The sequence below is a fragment of the Chiloscyllium plagiosum genome, chromosome 9 (genome assembly GCF_004010195.1).
Source record: "Chiloscyllium plagiosum isolate BGI_BamShark_2017 chromosome 9, ASM401019v2, whole genome shotgun sequence".
NCBI classification, from domain to species: domain Eukaryota; kingdom Metazoa; phylum Chordata; class Chondrichthyes; order Orectolobiformes; family Hemiscylliidae; genus Chiloscyllium; species Chiloscyllium plagiosum.
The window spans coordinates 11876695-11896328 of NC_057718.1; the positions used below are offsets into that span (position 1 = coordinate 11876695).

Consider the following 19634-nt stretch of genomic DNA (forward strand, 5'->3'; position numbering starts at 1 on the left):
AATACCATGCGCCCTAATTTTGCTTACTAACCTCCTATGTGGGACTTTATCAAAGGCTTTCTGAAAGTCCAGGTACACTACATCCACTGGATCTCCCTTGTCCATCTTCAGAGTTACATCCTCAAAACATTCCAGAAGATTGGTCAAGCATGATTTCCCCTTCATAAATCCATGCTGACTCTGACCTATCCTGTTACTACTATCCAGATGTGTCGTAATTTCATCCTTTATAATAGACTCCAGCATCTTTCCCACCACTGAGGTCAGACTAACTGGTCTATAATTTCCTGCTTTCTCGCTCCCACCTTTCTTAAAAAGTGGTACAACATTAGCCACCCTCCAATCCGCAGGAACTGATCCCGAATCTATCGAAATCTGGAAAATAATCACCAACACACCCACGATTTCTCGAGCCATCTCCTTCAGTACCCTGGGATGTAGACCATCAGGCCCCCGGGACTTATCAACCTTCAGACCTAACAGTCTCTCCAACACCAATTCCTGGCAAATACAAATTCCCTTAAGTTCAGGTCCTTCAGCCAGTGTTACCTCTGGGAGATTTCTTGTGTCTTCCCCAGTGAACACAGATCTTAAATACCAATTCAATTCTTCTGCCATTTCTTTGTTCCCCGTAATATATTCCCCTGTTTCTGTCTTCAAGGGCCCAATTTTAGTCTTAACCAGTTTTATGCCTTTCACATACCGCGAAAAGCTTTTACTATCCTCCTTTAGATTTTTGGCTAGTTTACCTTCGTACCTCATGTTTTCTCTGCATATTTCCTTCTTAGTAATCCTCTGTTGTTCTTTAAAAGCTTCTCAGTCCTCCGTTTTCCCACTTATCTTTGCTATGTTATACTTTTTTGTATTTTACTTATTGTATTTTATTTAACTCCTTTATGTTGAGAAATATCATTCAATGATTATTTGTCCTTATATCAAGTCTTTTAATTTGTTAATCTATTAGCCAATGCAATATTTTTATCTTTCCAATAACTTTTTAAATGATTGCCCCAATTGCTTCACCTCTCACATCCCTCTGCTAGTCTCTGGCTCCTTCTTTCAGCCCACACCTTTTCTGTAAATGATTAGAACACCAGCACCTCCCTCAATCAGCAAATTTCTGTAGTTCATACTCTTCGCAGCTGTCTTGAGTGACAAGATTTGTTCTTGATCGCATTATGTGCTTAGCAAGACCACCTTCATTTTTAATAGCTGAGTTTTTACAAAGATGCAAACAAGAGATCCAGTTCTAATCAGCTACATGAATAACTGACCATAGTTCCCTCTCCAATAGTGAACTTGTATATTCCTATGACTGAAATAAACTGAACTTTAACAGCAAATGATAGTTAAATTCTAAATGCAAATTTGATTATATTTTAGATGTTATTTAATCCCTAAGCATTACCCTTGACATTCCCTCCATCTTCATATTAACAGTATTTTGTGTTCATTGCATTCAGTGAGATCTGGTATCTCTGTGCTTGCCTCATGCTTGGTTACCAATGGGTCTCAGTCAGTTCAAGCCTAGTGGAGATGGCTGGGTTAGTGAGGATCACAGACACCTGATTTTATGGTCACCTCCACACCTAACATCCTTCTCCAGGGGGCATGTAAAATTCCATAGTTCCAAATCAAATTTTAATTGATAATCACTCTTCTGAACAGTTTTGGGATATTTTCCTATGTTAAAGGCACTATATGAATACAAGTTCTGAATGACAGAATTTGACTAACATCTGCTCCAATACTGTTCCTTAAGAATGATAGAGGTCATCTCACCAAAGTCACTCACTTTAACTTCAAAAAGCACGAGGTTCAGAATATCCAGTCTGAGAAATTTAGAAGTTGCAGGCGTTAGCTCTGGGTGAATCTAAGCATTTGAATGAGGAGATGTAAATGGAGTTGGGAATACTGGAACAGAAACTTAGTACATCTGGAGCCCAAATATTAGGGTATCAGGTAACCTACAAACTAGTCTCATCTCTGTGTAGCTGCAATCATCCAGTTAGGTTAGATTTTGACAAGCATACTGTGGATGTGCCCAAATCAGTCCAGTGATCACTTAATTTAAGAAGAAACCTCCTTGGAAACCCTGTCCAGTTCAGAGTTACTTAAAAATTTCAAATGAACATAGTCATAAACCAAACCATGCAATCAATGATGAATCTCTGACTATAGAAACTGTGGGCTCAAAATACAGCAGTCTCTTGTCTCGTTTCAATATAATAGAGTCACAATACAAGGTTTCAATGACCTCATTGCAGAGAAATTGTCTCTTCCCACACAAACCCCTTCATTGTGAGGGAGTTCTAATTATCAAAGGAATGGCATGAGTTGACACAGTTGTCTTTCCAGATGACAACTGCATTCTTCTTTTCACCCTGCTGCCCTGGTCAAATAATTTATAAAACAGGCACAGAGAGCTCACATGACTGGGCAGTCACGGGTTCTGTCTGAGAGAGTCTGTATAACCTCTTTTTCAATAGACACAAAATGGTACCTAGCAGCCCAATCTCCAGATGTCCTCTTTCCATGAGGGAATTATTTAGATGCAGCACTGGATTAAACAATGGAAGCACTCATAAAGCATGTTCATGATGTAAGAAGCACACAGCACATATATGCACCACACAGTACTGGGGCAATTAAACATTTGTTCTGAATAGGAGGTTTTTACAATGATTATATTTGAGATTGTCTTTAATCCAGGGTAAAATGAAGGAATGAAAAGGATCAAGTGAACACTTCAAAACTGTCCTAGGTGGCCTGGTTACCATTGGGCAGGGAGCCAATATTGAAACTTGTTGGGAGCATGGTGCAAAATGTTCATACTTGAAAACAGAAGCAAAGATAGCTGGGCTGTCTGTGAACAAACGGTATGTCTCCAGAGAAAGATAGAGAGAGAGGTTTCTCAGAGACAAAGCTCTTCATCTGAAAAAGCAGCAGCACTCTGAAAGCTTGATTTTTAAATAAAGCTGTTGGACCAAAACCTGGCATTATGTGACTTCTGACACTGACAAACCATGGAAGAGAAGTGGGCAGTCAGGTCTAATCACCTCTTTCACTGCCCACTGCCTGAACCTGTTAATGGCCACTTGGCCAGAACAGGAACAAACCAAAGATTCAGTTTCTTCAGAACTGAAGAAGGATCAAACACATTTCAAAGATTAACTCTGTATCTCCCTACAAGATGCTACCAGACCTGCTGAATTTGTCCAGCATTTTCTATTTTCATTTCAGATCTCTGGCATCTGCACTATTTTGCTTTTATTAGCGTAATGTAAATCTGGGTCAAGGTTTAATAAGACTCCAGGTGAAAAGCAGAGTGAGGAGGATCAAAACTGCTTTCTACACAAGCTGTAGGAGAATTGTACATGCAATGTAATCAACCTTCTTTCAGTTTGAGTCCACTGTTTTAAGAACCATGGAGGTTTTCCAATTTGGAATCCTCTGCTGTTTTAATTTGGCATTCTGTAGTACAAGAATGATTTCTACTTGGTGCACAAATAATTTAGCATAATTTATGAACTAACCAAAATGTCCCTTGAGCAAATTCAGAGACCATTCATGATGATTAGTCTGTTACTCGGAGGCTGCTTTCAATTATTCTTCCTGCCTGCAGCAACAGAATTAGCCTCTGTGAATATGTGAGCATTTCGTTTATGAAAATAAACAGGTTCCGTTCAAGAAAATTCCATATTGTCATGAATTGATCCAATTCTGCAGCCAGGTTTGTGTCTACATTTGTCTTGGCATATTGCTTTCCTGAGTTGCAGGGAAATTGCAGTCAAAAGCATATTACTAATTGGGTTTTATAATCCTAATATATTTTTAGTGATATTTTTTAGTATTTACTTATATTTAACCAACAGTGGGGAAAAAGCAAAACCATTGAGAGTAATGAATAAACTGCAATGATGATGAACATTGACATGATACATTGGTGAGGTAGTTCAATCTAGAGAGAATTTAGTACTGAAATGTTCTTCTGGCACTCAGCTATTTACACATATGGCAGATGGAGAATGCATAATAAAGTGTCCAGTTACCCAGTTGCATGCGTTGGGAATAGGTATCTGTGCAGACTGATTATATACTGTAATAACTGCCAGAATAGGATGTCTGTTTGGTCATCAGTGCTGAAACAGTAGAGGTGTATAAGAAGTTTTTGAAGACCAAAGACATATTTTAAAAAAAGGAGTTAATTTCTTCAGAAGGTAAATTTCAAAATAATGTTTCAGTGCTCTCGCCTCTGTGTTCCAACTTCATAGCACCTTGGTCTCCTAATTCCATTCCTAGCAAACCCAATATAAAACACTATCTCTTTAAATAGAAGACGTTGCCTTCTATGCCAACACTGTTTCTCAAGGGTCAATCTTACTCCCATCTTTAGAACCTAACACAGAGCAAGATTATTACCAAAAAGAAGAAGCCAAAACTTGACATCAAAATTATGATGAGTTTAATGTTTTCTGTTGTATTTTTCTGCAATGCACAAAATTACAGATCTCACGTCAGGACTTGTAAACAATCTAAGTTCTATTTATTTGGAGATTGCCATGATCCCAGGTCAGACCACCAAACTTATGCTTTGATCTGGTTGGGGACAAGTAATTTTTAATTTAAAGGAGACAAAGTGTGCATCCCAGGTACTTAAGATAATAAAGCTACAGAATTCCCCGCTTTATTATAGAAAAGATAAATATTACTATTCAAAGTTAGAAATACAATGCAACTTGCAAAATCTGCACAATTATATTCTAATGTCCAGAATTAACATGCTGCAAAACTTGAAGCAGACAAATTGAGGCCAAACACTGCATGGACACACCACAGAGAAAATGCGATCAAGACAGATCTCAGCTTATTCACCATTCTGATCTACTAACATAGTGGGTGATCAAATGTTATTAAACTTTTCAAAGAGATTCTATTTTTCTCTGTCAGAGACCCAGCTATGGAAAACCCTCAAATGCCATCATGGACTGCCTCACTGACTGCTCATGTTCTGTTAGTTCATCCTACTTTCCTGATACCAGGCTCCTGTGGAATTTTGAAACTCTGTTCTAGCACATGCTCACAGGGACAACTCCAGGTTTTCCACAGCAATGGAAACCTCACCAAACTAGTCCTGCCCCTATGTTTCTCATAGCTCTAACTTTTCTCAACTGCCCATAGCAAGCACCGCCTTTGGCTTCCATTTACCTTTGCTTTCATCTGCACTGAAAGAGCTCTTCCTGCTCCTTGGTACCTAACTGCCCAAAGTTGGTAATTAACTCCTTTGACTGTCCCAATCCAACTGTTAAAATTGACTGTTCAATAACCCTTAAACTGCTCTGAGTGGTTAGCACTGCTGCCTCATAGTACTAGGGACCTGGGTTCGATTCACGCCTTGGGTGACTGTTTGTCTGGAGTTTGCACATTCTCCCTGAGTCTGTGTGGGTTTCCTCCGGGTGCACTGGTTTCTTTTCACAATCCAAAGATGTACTGGTTGGGTGAATTGGCCATGCTAAATTGCCCATAGTGTTAGGTGCATTAGTCATAGGTAGACATAGGGTAGGGGAATGGGTTTGGGTGGGTTGCTCTTTGAAGGGTAGGTGTGGACTTGTTGGGACGAAGGGCCTATTCCCACACTGTAGGGAATCTAATCTAATCAAAAACAATTCTCTCCTTGTCCTTAGACAATACTGATTATAGTTAATACTTTGGAACTGTCAAATGTAGCAACCCTTTAAAATCATCTGTTTGATGAATGTTACTATATCAAAAATTATCAGAATGTATAACATAGATTTGTTCATCAGACTGATTGGTTACTGAAGTTCAGTATATGTCGTTACGGAGAAACACAGTTCTACAAGCTGGAATAACAACTGCTGCTTGTTACATGTTCCATATCCTGGTTATTATTAGCATGTTACCTTCTTGAAGTGATTAGATTAGATTAGATTACTTTACAGTGTGGAAACAGGCCCTTCAGCCCAACAAGTCCACACTGACCCGCCAAAGCGCAAACCACCCATACCCCTAACCTAACACTACGGACAATTTAGCATGGCCAATTCACCTGACCTGCACATCTTTGGACTATGGGAGGAAACCGGAGCACCCGGAGGAAACCCATGCAGACACGGGGAGAATGTGCAAACTCCACACAGTCAGTCGCCTGAGGCGGGAATTGAACGCTGTGAGGCAGCAGTGCTAACCACTGTGCCACTGTGCCATGATATCACAACAATCTTGTACAAGTATGTGGGAAAGCGAGGCTACACCACAAATTGCCAGTTGCCATAAAGTGCTGGGGGAATTTCAGCATGTCTGTTAACTTCCTTGCAAAAATGGCAGCTCACCCTCAACAATCCCATGAGTTTCACAGAATTGCTGCATTTGCACATCAACTTCCAATTAAACTTGCCACTGCACATTACGGTTGGTATTTTATTTTTGATCACTCATGGTACATGGGCAGCCACCATTTATTGCCTGTCGCTAGTTGTGCTTGAGAAGGTTGTGTTGAGCTACCTTGCTGTAACACGGCAGTACATGTACTGTAGGTTAAGCCACAATGCCCTTAGGGAGAGAATACCAGGATTTTGACCCAGCAACAGTGAAGAAACTGCAATATATTTCCAAGTCAGGATGGTGAGTGACTTGGAGAGCAATCTGCAGGTGGGGTGTTCCCATGTATCCGCTGACCTTGTTCTTCTAGATGGAAGTGAATGTGGGTTTGGAAGGTGCTTTTTAAGGATTTTTGGTGAATTTCTGCATCTTGTAGATAGTACACACCACTGCCACTGAGTGTCAGTGGTGGATGGAGGGAATATTTGTGGAATTTAAGTATATTTTTGTACTTAATAGCATAGTAGTTTTATTAATGTTAAGATTTATGTACCTTTAATGCTACTCAAACTCTCTGGCCCAGAAAAGGAACAACTTCATTCTTGCAGACATTAAATATTTGTTAAAGATTTTAAAATTTGAAATTTTATAAAAAAGTACAGTTCCTTTTTGTTTTCTTTCTCTCTCTCAATCAAATTTACTTTGCAGTTGTTTCTCTTTCTCTATTTTTTCAATCAAGTTAATTATCCTTCTTTCACTGTTCCTTTCACAATCTTTAACTCTCAGTGAGGAGGTGGTCTTTTAGTCTCATAATTCTCTAAGCATCTTGCTCGTCTCATCACAGAGGTACATTATCAGTTTGCAGCTATTTTCAAAGTTGAAGAATGAGAGATGAAAGTCTAACAGGTCTCACTGAGAGATATCCCACTTTAGCAAAACCTGTCCCAATATGTTGTCTCGAACTTGATTTCCAAATACCAACAGCTTCATATATAAGACTCTAAAGCTTAAGAAATAAGAACAAGAGTTGGCCATTTGCCCCAGTTGAGCCTACTCCACCATTTAATGGCTGATCTTCAAGGCTGCCACTAGTCTACTTGACTGTCTCGCGTCAACTGTTGGATGATCCAAAATTTCCGTTGATTTTCTATCAGCAAAATGCAAGCCAAATGTTTTCAATTGTGCCATCATTGATCTGCACGGGTCCAGCTCCAGCTCATTGACTGGTCAGCAGCCCACTAAGACTGTTGTGTAAAACTTTCATTCTGGTTGAGCTCATCAAAAGAGAAAAGGTTGGGCTGAGATAAAGAATTTGTGAAGAACTGGAGTGATCAGTCGTCTCTTAATATGACTGAGTATAGATTAAGAAACAGTACTTGTGTATGTAGGGATGTGTACGAATGCAGCAAATTTTATAACAGTTGAAATGGTCTTCTCAATATAGTATCCTCGCCAATGTTACAGCTATACTGTTAATATCGCCACTATTATAGCCATGGTTTAATTTGGGTCATTGCTGGGTGGATGGAAAAGCAAGTATAGTGGGACCGTTTAGCATGTCCCATTTAAAGACAGTGGAACGGTCTCCAGAAAGTTGTTAAAAAGGAATAGTAGATACCCAGAAAAAAGATATTGAGGGTAATATTTGTGCACAGGATGCTCTATTGTATCATTTTACATATTTTAGCAGTTTAAAAACTCCAGAAAAAGGATTTGAAAGAAATCCAGTTCACAATATCAATACTCAATAAAACTTTTTCAGATGCTTTGAAAAGTACATTCATTAGCAAAATAAGGGTGCCAGCACAACTCCCGCACTTCCATCTTATCTTTAAAAGGGATATCCACAACAAATGCAGTCAGTTGGAAGCAGAAAGATGGAAAATATTTAGTACGCATCAAGGAATAACAGAAATCCTAGTGTTCAATTCTGGCTTGTTATACTGACAATGTCAGAAATATTAATTAATACAAATAAAGTTCCTCACTCCTTTCTTCAAGTATACAACTACAGCACATTGGAAATTTCAAGTAACGAGAAAAAACATTAACACACAAAGTTTTAATTGTAGTGATTAATGTCAATGTTCTGTCAGTCATGGTCCTCATGAATACCATGAACTGCATGACTGGTGGTGCAATGTTATAGTGTTTTGCGATGATGTCGTCTTGTTGCTAGGTAAATATTATGTGATGTGAGTAACTGATGCTTATGTGTTCCTATAAATCATTTGTATGTTTGTATTAGCTATTTTGAATTTTGCCACACGCATATAATCAATGCTAGCACCAATGCTGCTCATTTCTCAGGAGCAACAATTAACTGAATACACAGGGATCCAACTGACTGACGGCTAATTACTTGACATGAGTATGACAGATTACCTGTTTGCAACAACTCCCAAATAAACAAATGTCTTCACTAGTTCAGAGTATCCTAATCTCCAGCTTTGAAATTTCTGAGATTTTAGGGTTATCTTGTATCTTCAGGTTCCTGGTCATGGAGTGCCTGTCATGCTGATACTATGTTGGGCATTGGTTTTTGTTGTATGATAGAGCCTTGACACAGTTCAGCAGTGGGTAAGATTTGTTGCAAGGGATCTCCAAGGTTGGCTTGATTTGGTGTGGTTGTACAGTAATGAGAAGAGGCTCTTTCTTAACAAGATGTAGTTTATTGCATGATAGCAACTCGGTGTTACATCGGTGTGGTAAACATTGTTTCAAACAGAATGAGGGATACTTCAATAATAGCTCTTACTCCTTTGCTGTCCAAAGCTGTTCTCCCATCTGAGTCCATCTGACATTCATATATTGGGCGCTACTTCATGCACTCCTCAGCTTTAACCCTTTCAGCAAATTTAATATGGGACTTTTAAAACAGTTTAAACGGACTTCTCAATAGGGGAAATTAGGGCATCCTCACCAATGTTACAATTATGCTGTTCATATCACCACTTTTATAACCATGGTTTAATTTGGGTGTGGATGGAGGAGCAAGTATACAACACCCACACCCCCAGCTTATTAACATTAATGTCTCTCACACTTTTCCTGCTATCTCAATAGTTTTCTCTATTAGTTCGCTCTGTTTCTGTTTCGCCACATGCCAGATCTGCTGAGTTTTTCCAGTATTCTCAGTATGTGCTCCTAACCCTCTTGCTGTATTAGACTTTGTCTGCTTAGGTTTCTAAATGGCTCCTTTACTGCTTTCTCTCTCAATTCACAATGAACCCAAGTCTGCAACCTCATTTAAATTGCCTTTTATTGCCCTCGATTTCACCTACTGTAGCCATGCTTCATTGTATCCAATCGTAGTGGCAATGACTGGAGGTCCTGTGCTTCCATTGAGCTTTTCCAGCCTTTAAATGACACTTTTTGTTTTTAAGGTTTTCACTTGTTCACCAGGAATTTCCATTTCACCGCCAAAGCTTCTGATGTCTATTCATTCTCTAACTGAGCCTCAACTTAGGGTGCTCCCATAGGTTATCCGCACCAATGCAATCTGTAACTGACTAGGCACGACCACCTCTGTAAGTCTTTCATCAGGTTGGAAATGCTTTCTCCATCAACTGATTCACCCTTGTAGAAACTTGCCATGGATTTTCTCTTCTGCAGGGATTTTGAATGTTCATATCTTTCAGCTGCTGTGGTCACACGTCTGTGTTTTCATTTTCACCACTGCCTTTTTAGTTGTAAGGAAGGCAATGCCCTGACTAGAACCACGAGTATAATGGAGCCTCGCCACAGTTCATTCTGGTCTAAGATCAATCTGGTAGATCTGTTGCCAACATCCTCGTTCCTGGTTGAAATTTACATGACTTCCTCAACCTAGTTGAGGCTAATGAGAAGAAATTCTTGTTTTAAACAAGGTGAAATTTATTGCTTGATAACAATTAAACACGAGTTTTAGTGGATGAGTGACATTGTTGCTAATACAATGAGGGTGATCTCAATGTTAGGTCTTATGCCCTCATGATCCAAAGCTGTGCTCTCACATAAGCCCATATCACACCACCATGTTAGGTGGTGCTTAATACACTCCTTAGCATTAAATCTTCCAGACCCTTACATGCTTATACAACAGTTTGTCAACCTTTCAGCATGGTAGAATGTGAAGCACACAGATAACCTTTTCCCCTTTTTGTAGGGCACAATTCTAGTGTATTAAATTAACATCATAATTCAAACATGTTCTCTGAAGGAGTGCTTCAGTTGACTTTATTTGATTTATTTATTTATTGTCATATGCATTTTGAAACAAAATTCACCAAATTACAAATTTTTGTCACAAAATTACAAAATACAGTGAAAAGTGTTGTGTGGTGTTGCCAGTCTACAGTGCCATCTTAAAACACAGAAAATAAAACAAAACATGGAATATAAAGGCAGAAAAATAAGAAAATAAAGAAAAAGCGTTCAACTTTCCAGTCCTTCTTGTTAACTGTTCCACCATGGGCCATAGAATTGGTTGTCAATCACGAGTCCCTTCTGCCAGGCTGCCACTAGAATGAAAGTCGCCACTCTATGATGCCATCTTGCTTCCATCAATGTCTTCGCCGCTATAAGTCCTCACTGGGTCTCACTAATGCAGACGTAACCAATGTTGATGGTTACCGCACCGGCCCAAACTCGATTCCGCCGCCACCATGAGTCCACTTTGGGACCACCTTGCTGATGCAGGCATGGCTGGACCCAAACTCTCCTCCACGGCCGTCTCCATGAATCTGTATTGGACACAGACACCGCTGGGAACCCAACTCACCTCCACTGCAGCAGCCATGAGTTAGCGCTAATACCACCTCCTCAATGCAGAAGCTGCTGCAAACCCAAACTCACCACTTATGCAGCCAAAACGAATGAGCGCCATCATCACAACTGAGCTTTTCAATAAAAGAGAAAAAAAAAGCAAAAAAAAGAAAAGGTAAAAAAGAAAATAAATGGAAAGCATGCAGAGAAGATGAACCCCAGGCTCAGAAGCCCTATGCTTTCACCATAAGCATGCTTGCTGCTTTGCAATAGTTTAGCAAAGGAAAGGGGGCGCATGGGACACATTGGCGTGTTACGAGAGCCTTGGCATTTTCTGACAGCTTCAAAATGTTTGCATACTTCCCAAATGAATGAGAATCTAAATAGGCAATGCAAACCAATTGTTGTAATTTGGGATATTAGTCCTGATCTTTGTTGGAGAGGAAACTATTGATATAAATAGAACATAGAACATAGAAGAATACAGCGCAGTGCAGGCCCTTCGGCCCTCGATGTTGCGCCGATCCAAGCCCACCTAACCTACACTAGCCCACTATCCTCCATATGCCTATCCAATGCCCGCTTAAATGCCCATAATGAGGGAGAGTCCACCACTGCTACTGGCAGGGCATTCCATGAACTCACGACTCGCTGAGTAAAGAACCTACCCCTAACATCTGCCCTATACCTACCCCCCCTTAATTTAAAGCTATGCCCCCTTGTTGCCTTCACATCCTTCCTATAGTATGGCGACCAAAACTGCACACAATACTCCAGATGTGGCCGCACCAGAGTCTTATACAACTGCAACATGACCTCAGTGTTCCGGAACTCAATTCCTCTACCAATAAAAGCCAGTACGCCATATGCCTCCTTCAACGCACTATTTACCTGGTTTGGCAACTTTCAAAGATCTGTGTACATGGACACCAAGATCCCTCTGCTCATCCACACTACCAAGTATCTGACCATTAGCCCAGTACCCCATCTTTTTTTTACTCTAACCAAAGTGAATCACCTCACACTTAGCTACATTGAACTCCATTTGCCACCTTTCTGCCCAGCTCTGCAGCTTATCTATATCCCGCTGTAACTTGCCACATCCTTCCTCACTGTGTACAACTCCTCCGACTTTCGTATCATCCGCAAACTTGCTCACCCAACCTTCTAACCCCTCCTCCAGGTCATTTATAAAAATGACAAACAGCAATGGGGTCCCAAAACAGATCCTTGCGGAACACCGCTAGTGACAGCACTCCAAGATGAACCTTTGCCATCAACTACTACCCTCTGTCTTCTTCCAGCCAGCCAACTCCTAATCCAAACCTCCAACTCACCCTCAATGCCATACCTCCGTATTTTTTGCAGTAGTCTACCATGGGGTGATATGGTGATTCTTTATTCTTTTCTTCAGCAACAGTTTAATTTGTCAGTTTTCCCAGAGGAGTGACTGAGCATGAATCGCAGTGTTTTACTCAATGTGTTCTTTTGGAGACTGGGTGCACTATAATTACAGTCACAATGTACTGAAAATCGTATGCTCAATTGTACATTAACAGTACTCGAACATACACTTAGTGAAAATTTCAAGATTTTCTTCACCTGCTTTATCTGTTATCAGACTTTTGAATGGAACTCTGTTACATTAGTGTTGATCTTTCTCTGCAATTTGTCGGTATGTGTCACGCTGCATTCTGTTCCATTACCCTGATAGAGTTATAGAATTGACAGAAAGTGAGGACTGTAGTTAGACAGCATGGAAACACACCCTTCAGTCCAAATAGTCTATGCTGACCATGTTCCCAAACTAAACTAGTCCCATCTGCCTGCATTTGGCCCTTATCCCTCTAAATCTTTCCTGTTCAGGAACCTATCCAAACTGTGTTTTAAACATTGTAACTGAACCTATACCCACCACTTTCTCTGGCAATTCATTCCACACATGAAACACTCCCTGTGGAAAAATGTTCCCCCTCATGTTCTTTTTAAATCTTTCTCCTCTCATTTTAGAAATATGCCCCCTGGTTTTGAATTCCTTCACTCTAGGGAAAAGACCCTTGTCATTTACCTTATCTATGCCTCTCATGATTTTATAAGCCTCAATAAGGCCATGCGCTATACGTTATTGAAAACATTAACATCCTACATGCTATGGAAAAAATTCTCAGTCTTTCTAGTCTATTTTTATATCTCAAACCTTACATTCCCAGCAACATACTGGTAAGTATTTTCTGAATCCTCTCCAGTTTAATAATGTCTTTACTATAACAGTACTCCAGAAGAATCTTCACCAACATCCTGCACAATCTCAAAATTACGTTTCCAACTCCTCCACTCAAAGGTCTGAACAATGAAGGCAAGTGTGCTAAAAGCCTTTGTCAGCATCCTGTCTACCGGTGACACAAATTTCAAAGAATTATGTACCTGAACTCCTACGTCTCTCAGTTCAACAACACCACCCAGGGTCCTTCTATTAATTGTATAAGTCCTGCCCTTGTTTGTATTAGAAAAATGCAAAACCTCACATTTATACAAATTAAACTCCATCGTATGTACTTAGTAAGATATGATTTGCCTTAATAACACACAGAACAATGCATTTCACTGTATCTTGATATATGTGACAATAATAAATCAAGTTGAGCTATCCAGGAAAGAACTTGATTAGTCCACACAGCTAAGAAAATATTTCTCATTTAATGTTACCTTAATATATATCAATCCCTCAAGTTCATATGTTACATGCTGCTCAATGAAGAGAACTAAACACTAGGGCTGCATTTTTGTTGTGGTAGTGGTAAGCTCAAATTGAGAAATCTCCCAATTCCATGGAGACTGGTCTGCTGAAATAACCCCTGCATGTATGGCTTTCACACCGAGAATAAAGTAATTGTAGACAGGCAGGAGCCTGGAAAAACACAGCAAGCCAGGCAGCATTAGGAGGTGGAGAAGTCAACGTTTCGGGTGTAACCTTTCTTCAGGACTGGGGTTAAGGGGAGCTGCAGATAAAGGGGGTGGTGGGGGGGAGGCAAGGTGGTGAGGTGGAGATAAGTGAACACAGGTAGAGGGTATGACCTGGTTGGTCAATGGGAAGAATAAATTCGCTTGTTGGTTAGAAGGAAGGGTCAATGAGAGGAATGGAAGGGAGTGGGGGTGGTGGGGTGGGTGGGGGAAGAGGCTGGGAAGGGATTCGGGTGATGGGAAGGGAGGTTATTTGAAATTGGAGAACTCAATGTTTTATCTCTAAGAATAAAGCAACGGGCAGGCAATGGAGTTGAGGAGGCAGTTTGGAGGTGGCCCCAGCGGTAGGCATGTGTCAAGGCAGGCTGGTTAGATAGTCTACTTTAGTTCTCTGAGACATCAGTTCAGTTTTATAAAAAGCTGATAGGCTTTCTAGCCGTCACCTTTCACCCAATGGACACTTTCAAGTTCCCTGATAGCCCCATGCTATTTCTATAATGGTAGACTTAAGGAGCCTGGAGAGTTGAAAAAAATTCTAAGAATCTAAGATAGTTCTCACTCAAACATACATATAACTGAAAGAAACACCCATCATTAAATCTACAGAAAAGCATTTTGGTGGATGAAGCAGAAATGCATTTTGGTGGTTAAAACAGTGGATGGAAAATGGGAGACAGACAGAAGACAAATACAAAAGCTGGGTACATACCTATGAGAAATAAACATGGAGTATACAAAGCTAGAGTACTCTGGATGATCAAGGATACTGATGAGAACAGAATGATACCAGGAATGAGGGATTTAGATACAACGAAAGATTAGAGAAATTGGGCTTATTCTCCTTGGAGTAAAGAAGATTAACAGGTGATCTTGTTGAGGTAGGAGAAAGTGAGGACTGCAGATGCTGGAGATCAGAGTCAAAGAGTGTGGTGCTGGAAAAGCACAGTCGGTCAGGCAGCATCCGCGGAGCAGGAGAGTCGACGTTTTGGGCATAAGCCCTTCATTAGGATTCCTGATGAAGAACTTATGCCAGAAACACTGACTCTTCTGCTCCTCAGATGCTGCCTGACCCACTGAGCTTTTCGAGCAAACACTCTTCGATCTTATTTGAGGTATCCAAAATTATAAACAGTTTTGCCAAGGTGAAGAAAAGTATTCCTTTTTTCCACTAGCTGGTATATCAGCAACTGGAGATCACAATTTCAAGGCTGTCAGCAAGAAAGCTAGAAATAAAATAAGAAGAAATTTCTTTAGTCAGAGAATTGTTAGGATTTGGAATATGCTGCCTGGATGAGTGGTGAAGGTGGATTCCATGGGAGGTTTCAAAAGAGACCAGGATATATATGTGAAAACAATAAATTTAGAGAGCTCTGGAAATAGGGCTGGAGAATGGGACTTGTTGTGTAGATCAGGAAATGGTACGAACACAATGGGCCAAATGGCCTCTTTCTGTACTGTAACTTTCTATGATCCTTAAAACATATTCAAAAATTATATATCTCAAGTGGTTGATTTGTTATTAAAAATAAACTTGCATTCAGACCCTACATCAAAGACAGCTAATACTTAAAAGCCTCCTAAATTTGTCAATTAAAACATAAACTCTGCCTCTTATTAAGATAAGTGCTTTTGCATTTTTGAAATTTAGTTAGGAATTCACAATGGGCTCAGCTGTAGTAACAGTCCTGAGAAAATATCAACAATAAAGTCTCTTAAATCTGCAGGAACAGATGGTAATGCTTTTTTTCCTAGGCAACATCAAATGGGCTATCATTCGATGCACACTTGCAGCTGGTGAGTTTCTTTATTTTAACTGACAGCTGCAGCCATTCTTCATGTGTTTAAAGGGCTGTGGATTTAAATAAGTTCATATAACCACACTTAAACAGACTTTATCCATCCTTAAAGAACATTTATACTTTCTCCACAAATTTGCGACTCTTATGCTAACACTGAAGTCCCTCTGAACTGGAGACTGTTTGAACTCATTCCTAATTTAAAGTGATTCTGCTAAGTTCTGGTTTCCCATCTGCGTGATTCATACCCCACCCGTTCCCTTGGCGGTGAAAAGGGGATCTGTCAAATAGAGGTGGGATCTTCGCATCCACATTCTGCCATTTCTAAAGGCCTCTGTTATAAAAAACAGCCTTAGTCAATGGATTTACTTGATATATACTTGTTTACTTCCAAAAGCAATTTTGAGAGGATAGATAAACAAAGATTTGTTATCACACTGCTAACACATTGGGCAGACTTTAATGAGGAAGTGCTGAGAGGTGAAAGGGTGATCATGCACCATCTGCAGAGTGATTGGGAGCCCTGCATCTCCTCATTTTAGGTAATTAAGTTTCTCCCAAGTATTGAAGTGGTCAGCGACAAGCCTTCCCTGGGAACAATTACACCAGGGGCAAAGTCCACACCCTGCAGAGCCACCAACTAAATCAAAGGCAGAAGGTCATCATTGCAGTTTGTCCCATTAAGTGAATGGTGGTAACTGCCTGTAATGTATCTGGGAAGCAGCCCAGGATACATGTCACAGGTGAATGAGGTGGAATGGGTGTCATTGTGGCAATAGTGTCAGCAGCAAGTGTAGGCAGGCTGCTCTCAGAAGTACCAAAATCCAGTGCTTCTCACTTTTCTGTTGTGATCACATTTAGATACTTGAAAACTGGCACAAGCCCTCAGTGAGAATTACGAAAGCAAGGACCTGTTATAGCGCAAATACAGCTGTTCGAACTCTGTCAGAGCTCCCCGGCAGCCACAAGAGCTTGCAACCCCTGAATGTTAGCTTGACCCCTACTAGACCTAATCTATCTAGTTCTGCTTACCTAAAATGATGCGGCTGCATGAAATCAATACTGTAATGTGAATATGTTCCTGCCTCAGTTTATCTGGGGCTGAAATCCTCATCCAAGCTTTTGTTCTTTCACTCTCAAGTAGTCTTTCCAAATAAAAGCCCAGCCTGCATGGAAAATAAATCTATAATTGCATAGTTGGATGCTTCTCACAGTCCAATGAGTATAATCTAAAAATTCTTAGCTAACCATTATGATATAGTGAAATTGTACTGACAATATTGTATGATCAACAAATTGGCTTTCTTACTCAGGATATAATTGCAATAAATTGATGTTAATTATGATATTTTACATGATAACAAGAGCTGGAGTTATAACCTAAGCTGGCACTCTAGCACAGCACCACAGGATTGCAGCATTAATGTTAGCACTGCCTGGGGGTTGGAACATTAGCTTGAGGCCATAATGGCTGCCTTCAGATGCTCATTAAAGATTCCATGGTTATGCTCACAAAACAGAGCAAGGAGTTCTTTCACTACCAAAAATAGATTAGCCGCCGTTACTGTTTGTGCAATGATACACCTCTCAATGCAAATGTTCCTCATTCAGCCATATAACAACACTGATTATATACAATTAATTTACTTTGAAGTATGAAGTGCTTTCAGATGGTTTTGGAAGATGTGATAAGATGTTATAAAAACATAGTTTTTTAATGGTTCTGGAATGGAAAATCTTATGCCATTTTGTGCAAGTTTACCTCATTAAAGATGATCATACAAGTGGGTTCACAATAGTAATATGCAGTGATCTTGAAGCCTTTTCCCAGAACTGCACCTTTCATCAGTGGAGCTAAACTTTGTGCTGGCATCCAGATTTGCTTGGATTGTCATAACTGACTCCTTGACTAGCAATAACTTGAGACAACTTTATGGCTAGATTCCAGTTTTCTTTTTTCAACTTGGCTTCTAGTATTTCACAGGAGTCAAATGCTCACAAATGCAACAAAAGCTACAGAGGTATCATGCTCCAATGAGAATGATCTGAACTTTAGCCACACCACTAGTGTGAAGCTAATTCTATTCATTTTCTTCAAAAAGACAAGTGTGCTTCTGTTAATTAAAGGTTATTTGCTTCGAGAGAAAAAAAAAATAAGTATCCAGGAAATCAGGAAACACAAATAAAGCAAAAAAACTTTAATTTTGCTAGAGAAAATACACTGATAGATCATTTAAGCTAAGCAACTTTAATTTAAGAGGAATCAACTGGACTGTGATACTGTCAAGTTCAGGAGAGAGAGTGATGTTATAACTTACCAATCCAGCACAAAAAATTCAACAATTGATTCACCAACTGCTAACTTGAACCTAATAAAATATCCTCACTGGGAGGTTTACTCATACTGTCAAGGAGGAATGAAACTAATTTGGCAAGGGAGCTGGGCACAGGGTAGAAAATTTGGGAGCAGGGTCCAGTTAGATATAGAAGGAATTCTGGTACATTCCAGTAGGTAGAGAAAACATGGGCATGATAAGGGACATGGGAGGTCTAGAAAGCTAAAACGTATCTATTTTAATGCAAGGAGATTGACTGGTAAGGCGGATGGATTTAGACTGTCGATGAGCACATGGGAATATGACATTCTTGCAATCATTTAAACATGGTTGAAGGAAAAGAAGGACTGGAAGTTCAACATTCTAGGGTATAGAGGTTTCAGGCACGATAGTGGGCAAAGTAAGAGAGGTGGGGACATTGCAATATTGATAAAGGAAACTATCACTGTAGTAATGAGATAGAATGTCCTAGAATGTCTTCAAATGAAGCTACCAGAGTACAGCTTAGAACTAGAAAAGGGTGATTACTTTGCTGGGATTATACCTCAGGACTCAACAATCATAAGGAGAGGCACTGTGGCACACTGGTTAGCACTGCTGCCTCACAGCACCAAGGCCTCTGGTTCATTTCCGGCCTTGGGTTACTGTCTGTGTAGAATTTGCACATTTTCCCCGTGTCTGTGTGGGTTTGCTCCGGTTTCCTCGCACACTCCAAAGGTCAGGTGAATTAGCCAAAGATATATTGCCCATAATGTTAGGTGCATTAGTCAGAGGGAAATGGATCTGGGTGGGTAACTCTTCAGAGGGTTGGTGTGTACTTGTTGGGCCAAAACATGGCCTGTTTTCATACTGTAGGGAATCTATCTAATGAGGAGATAGAGAAGCAGATATGTAGGCAAATCACAGGAAAGTGTGAGAGAGAAGCATTACAGTTGTAGGAGATTTCAACATTGCTAACATTAATTGAGGATTGCCCTAGTGCAAAAGGATTAGACAGGGTTGATTTTTTAAAGTGCACCCTGGAGATCTTTTAATGCCAGTATGTCAATGGTCCTACTGGAGAAGGAACAATGCTAGACCTAGTCCTGGGGAATGAAGCAAGTCAAATGGTTTAAGTTTCAGTGGACAAGTATTTTGGGGATAGTATAATTGTAAATTTCAAAGTCATTATGGAAAGGAATAAGGATAGTGCAGAACTTAAGAGTCTAAATTGGGGGAAGGCCAATTTCAATATTATTTGACAGGATCTGGCAAACATAGACTGGGAGCAGCTACTTGTAACTAAGTCCTTTTTAGAAAGTGGGAGTCTTTTAAAAGTAGTATTGAAAATTCAGGGTCAGCATGTTCCTCTGAGAGTAAGGATCAAGGGTAGCAAGCCCAGAGAATCCAAGATGTCAAAGGATATTGAGAGTTTGCGGGCGGCACGGTGGCACAGTGGTTAGCACTGCTGCCT

At 40.1% G+C, this 19634-nt stretch overlaps 1 protein-coding gene across 3 annotated transcripts in view; it reads right to left on the bottom strand.

Annotated features, from left to right (window-relative positions):
• The window catches only part of wdr27 (WD repeat domain 27), a 531763-nt gene that overhangs the window by 179502 nt on the left and 332627 nt on the right, over positions 1-19634 (bottom strand). The window contains exon 24 of one of the 3 annotated variants that reach the window (XM_043695382.1): positions 10697-11066. The exons of the other annotated variants lie outside the window; for them this stretch is intronic. Within the exon in view, the coding sequence (XP_043551317.1) occupies positions 10953-11066 (114 nt within the window). The 3' untranslated portion in view covers positions 10697-10952. Of the gene's footprint in view, positions 1-10696; positions 11067-19634 lie in introns of those variants that run through there. 3 annotated transcript variants of the gene reach the window in all.